At 45.0% G+C, this 5000-nt stretch overlaps 1 protein-coding gene across 1 annotated transcript in view; it reads right to left on the bottom strand.

Moving 5' to 3' along the window:
- Nucleotides 1-5000, bottom strand: part of cxcl12a (chemokine (C-X-C motif) ligand 12a (stromal cell-derived factor 1)) — a 14878-nt gene that overhangs the window by 1361 nt on the left and 8517 nt on the right. The window contains exon 4 of the mRNA XM_062519038.1: nt 1-2179. This exon is cut by the window's left edge and continues 1361 nt beyond it. Coding sequence (XP_062375022.1) covers nt 2149-2179 — 31 coding nt within the window. The 3' untranslated portion in view covers nt 1-2148. The remainder of the gene's footprint in view (nt 2180-5000) is intronic.

The following is a 5000-nucleotide window of genomic DNA, read 5'->3' as shown; positions in this document are numbered from 1 at the left end:
CACACACACACACACATACTCACACACAACACACACACACACACACACACACAACATACAAACACAACACACACACACACACACACACACACACACACGGCACCTACACACATAACACAGTGAACAACTTCCAGTAATGCTCATTACATTCGCTGAAGAGTGAAGTGAAGCCAGTTTGCTTGGGGGCTTGTTTACGCTCCAGAGAAAGGAAAACAGCCATCACCAGCATGACAAGAGAACAAGAGCGCACAGCTTTCCCACCCCTCCCAGCATCTGATAGTGGACACACACCACTAACCTGTCCTCTGTAGTGTGTGTGTGTGTGTGTGTGTGTGTGTGTGTGTCTGTGTGTGTGTGTGTGTGTGTGTGTGTGTGTGTGTGTGTGTGTATCTGATAGTAGCCGCCATGGCCATTTATAGCCCAGCTCAGTTGGGTACACATGGCACAGATCAGCACAGCTCTGGATAGGTCTGGGTGTCAAAGGTCTGGATAGGTTTGGGATATGTCTTGGATTTGTTTGGGATATGTTTGGGTGAGAAAAGTCTGAAGTAGGTTTGGGATATGTTTGGGTGAGAAAGTTCTAGAGTAGGTTTGGGATATGTTTGGGTGAGAAAGGTCTAGAATAGGTTTGGGATATGTTTGGGTGAGAAAGGTCAGAAGTAGGTTTGGGATGTTTGGGTGAGAAAGGTCTAGAATAGGTTTGGGATATGTTTGGGTGAGAAAGCTCTAGAATAGGTTTGGGATATGTTTGGGGGAGAAAGGTCTGAAGTAGGTTTGGGATATGTTTGGGTGAGAAAGGTCTAGAATAGGTTTGGGATATGTTTGGGTGAGAAAGGTCTAGAATAGGTTTGGGATATGTTTGGGTGAGAAAGGTCTAGAATAGGTTTGGGATATGTTTGGGGGAGAAAGGTCTGAAGTAGGTTTGGGATATGTTTGGGTGAGAAAGGTCTAGAATAGGTTTGGGATATGTTTGGGTGAGAAAGGTCTAGAATAGGTTTGGGATATGTTTGGGTGAGATAGGTTTGAAGTAAGTTTGGGATATGTTTGGGTGAGAAAGGTCTAGAATAGGTTTGGGATATGTTTGGGTGAGAAAGGTCTAGAATAGGTTTGGGATATGTTTGGGTGAGAAAGGTCTAGAATAGGTTTGGGATATGTTTGGGGGAGATAGGCTTGGATAAGTTTGCCATAAGTCTGGATAGGTTTTAGTGAGAGGTCTGAATAGGTCTGGCATGGATCTAATAAAATGAGCTGCCATCTGAATATCTCATGACTGGGCCTTAGGCTATAACTCCTCACACATGTTTCTACTAACCTGTCCTCTACAGTGTGTGTGTGTGTGTGTGTGTGTGTGTGTGTGTGTGTGTGTGTGTGTGTGTGTGTGTGTGTGAGTGAAAGGCTTCAGTCTTCAGTCCTCCCAAAAGAAACAGATGCTGACCTTCATGCACTCCCCCCCTCCCTCACACACATACACACACACACACACACACCAGCAGAGAGAGGCGTGGAGCGACGGCGACTCCAAAAATAACACTTTACTGGATTAACAGGGTAAAAAAAACTCACGCTATATACATCTGACAAACAAACATACATTTATACTCTTATATCATAAACATTTATAGATACGAATTATTACTCTTAGAGTAAGGAGTAGGGGGAGGAGTCTCTGAGGGATCGGACGAGGTGATTGGCCGAGCTTTACTTGATGTGTAGCTCCGAGCACTTGACTGGCAGATGGCTGAAGAGAACTACATCTCCACAACAGATCCAGCGACGTGACTTGGTTCACAGATGGAAAAGAAGACGATTGGCTGGAAAGATGAAGGAAGGTGATTGGCTGGTGTTGAAGAGGGCTGACTGCTTGATGGATGAGGAGATCTGATTGGCTGATGACTTGGCTGGAGATGGTGGATGCTGGTTGGCTGGATTTGATAAGTAAGTGCTGGTATACCCTCAGAAATCTTTATGTGTGTGTGTGTGTGTGTGTGTGTGTGTGTGTGTGTGAGAGTGTGTGTGCACGTGCACAAGCATGTGTGTGTGTGTGTGTGTGTGTGTGTGTGTGTGTGTGTGTGTGCGTGTGTTGTGTAGTGGGGTCTGGAGGGAGGATGGCTGGTCCACTGCTGCTTGGCCACTGCTCTGGTGTAGGGCCTAATCAGTCTGCTGCTTGGCCTTCTTCATTCTGCACAGCAGGAGAAAACACAGAGAAAGTCAGTGAGTGAGTGAGTGAGACACCCTGGTGTGTGTGTGTGTGTGTGTGTGTGTGTGTGTGTGTGTGTGTGTGTGTGTGTGTGTGTGTGTGTGTTGGGGGAAGGGGTGTGTGTAGGAAGAGGGACATCTGGGGTAGCTGTTGGGACAAGAAGCCAGAATTTTCACCCTGCATGAAGCCAAACACACCTACACACACACACACACAACCTTACACACGGAGGCACACACACACACACACACACACACACACACACACACACACACACACACACACACACACACACATACACACACACACACTCACACACACACAGGCCTGCTGCTCTTTATTAGATTGTTTAAGGGCCAGTGCTCTTGGGTAATTAAGTAGACATGTTTTAAAACCTTCCATTTCATGCTGTTTTAAACACACATTGTACACACAAACACGCTCACACACATATACAGTATTCTCTCTCGCTCTCTTTTCTTTCCTGTGTGTGTGTGTGTGTGTGAGTGTGCTTGCTGCTATTTGCATGGAGAAGCCAGTGAGAGAGGGTAATGTTTCTCTCTCATTCGGTTTTGTTTTGCAGATTGCAGATTCACACCTCTCAGTTTGCAACACAATGCACACACACGCACACACATTTGCACACACACACACACACACACACACACACACACACACACTGGACTCTTTTAAGTGGAAAGAGGTTTATCATTAGAGCAGAGACAGTGGGGGGACAGAAAAAGGACAAAGACATTGATTGGCTGTGTGGAACGCAAGAAGCCCGTATTATTTAAAATGAGGAACCTTTAGAGAACATATCATTTAACAATGAAGAGACTAGACAACGTAATGGTAAAGAGTGTATCTTGAAGAGGAATGTTGACAGACCGTATAGAACATTCTAACGTTCTCCTCTTAGTATGTATCAGAACATATTGTGTAGTAGTGAGGAACTTTCAAAGAACATATTGTGTAGAAGTGAGGAACTTCCAAAGAACATATAGTAGAAGTGAGGAACTTTCAAAGAACAAATTGTGTAAGTGAGGAACTTTCAAAGAACAAATAGTGTAAGTGAGGAACTTTCAAAGAACAAATAGTGTAAGTGAGGAACTTTCAAAGAACATATTGGGTAGTGGAGACATTGAGAGAACAAAGACGAATAAAGATCTGAGACTATAAACACCCACCCACACCCAAACACACACACACACACACACACACACACACACACACACACACACAACAAAGCCCAAATAAAAGCTCATTTTCTGTGCCAAGTGTGTGTGTGTGTGTGTGTGTGTGTGTGTGTGTGTGTGTCTGTGACAGAGAGTGAGTGAGAGAGTGGCAGGAAACGGGAAATACCACATTTCCTTTCCAATTCCCGTATAAGTACACACACACACACATACACACACACACACACACCAATATTTAGCTTTAATGTGCGAGCAGACTGATCTAATGCAGTCCGACGTGTCAGATCCGCATTTCAAACGGAGCCCACTCCTGCAACACACACAGACACACACACATACACACACACCAAACCCAGTCTGACAGAGTGCACTGATGGGGACTTCACGCAGTGCCACTCATACACACAACGTGCACATACACGCACACACACATACACCCCAAACACATTCTGATAGAGTGGACTGATGTGGACACTTACTCACACACTCACACACATGCATGCACACAGACACACACAGACAGACACAGACACACACATACACAGACACACACACACTCACTCACACCCACTCACATCCACACACACACCACTAACACAGTCTGATAGAGTGCACTGATGTGGACTTTACACACTTACACACACACACATATACATTCTGAATGCCTTCAGACGCCGCTTGATCCCTCTCTCTCTCTCTCTCACACACACACACACACACACACACACACACTGGCTGTCCCACAGGGTGAGCTCTAGTGCAGCATGGCGCCATATGGAGAATTGAGTTGGTTCTGTTTCCACTTTCTCCTGGTGGTGTGCACAGCGTTCCCCTCAAGGGCGGAAGCCTCCGGAAACAGTAAGGAAGTCAGGGGTTACTCCTAACAGTTTTCTTCTTCAGAGGAACAAATGGTTCTCCCTGAGAATACTGTTCTGTACTCAACCAAACAGTTCTCCATACAAAAAAATGTGGTATTTCTCTAATGGCCTGTGCAGACTACGCGTTTTTCTTCCACAATGATCTTTAACGTTTGACCATGTTAGACTAGGCGATCAGAGAACCACGAAATCTTGCCGCGTCTTGGTCTTTTGGACTGGCCTTCTCGTCACCGGGTCGTAGGAGATTCCCCCAAAATTCTGACATGCTAGACTTTTGATCGTAACGTCATGAAATGTTGCAGACAATAAATCATGGGTTGTTGAATATGTCACATCATGTCACGTGTCACTTCAAATTCGGACACGACACTGGAAATTTATCGGCCACAACTCAATCACGCAAAATCGAATTGCATGATTCTGCTGAAATCAGGAGATCAGTTCCTGTTATACAGTATCAGCTTTGAGCAATACAGACACAAGCATGCTCATCTGTGATGCCTATTGTGGAAGCGACCCCTCTCTAAATCCCCTGATGTTGTACATAAGAGAGTAAGACCCTTTTATTATCTTCATTTAAGACCAGAGCGCTTCACAATAAGGAATAAGGAAAGAAACTAAATAAAAGAAAACCACAGCAAACCCACAAACATCCAGTATTTACAAACAAAGACATAACAATAATATTCCCAACCCCCTACCGACCCAACTTCAGGATCAGGCGTTGCC

The sequence above is a fragment of the Sardina pilchardus genome, chromosome 18, assembly GCF_963854185.1.
Source record: "Sardina pilchardus chromosome 18, fSarPil1.1, whole genome shotgun sequence".
Classification (NCBI taxonomy): domain Eukaryota; kingdom Metazoa; phylum Chordata; class Actinopteri; order Clupeiformes; family Clupeidae; genus Sardina; species Sardina pilchardus.
Note: the sequence above shows the minus strand (reverse complement) of the source record. Positions and strands in the feature narration are given on the sequence as shown.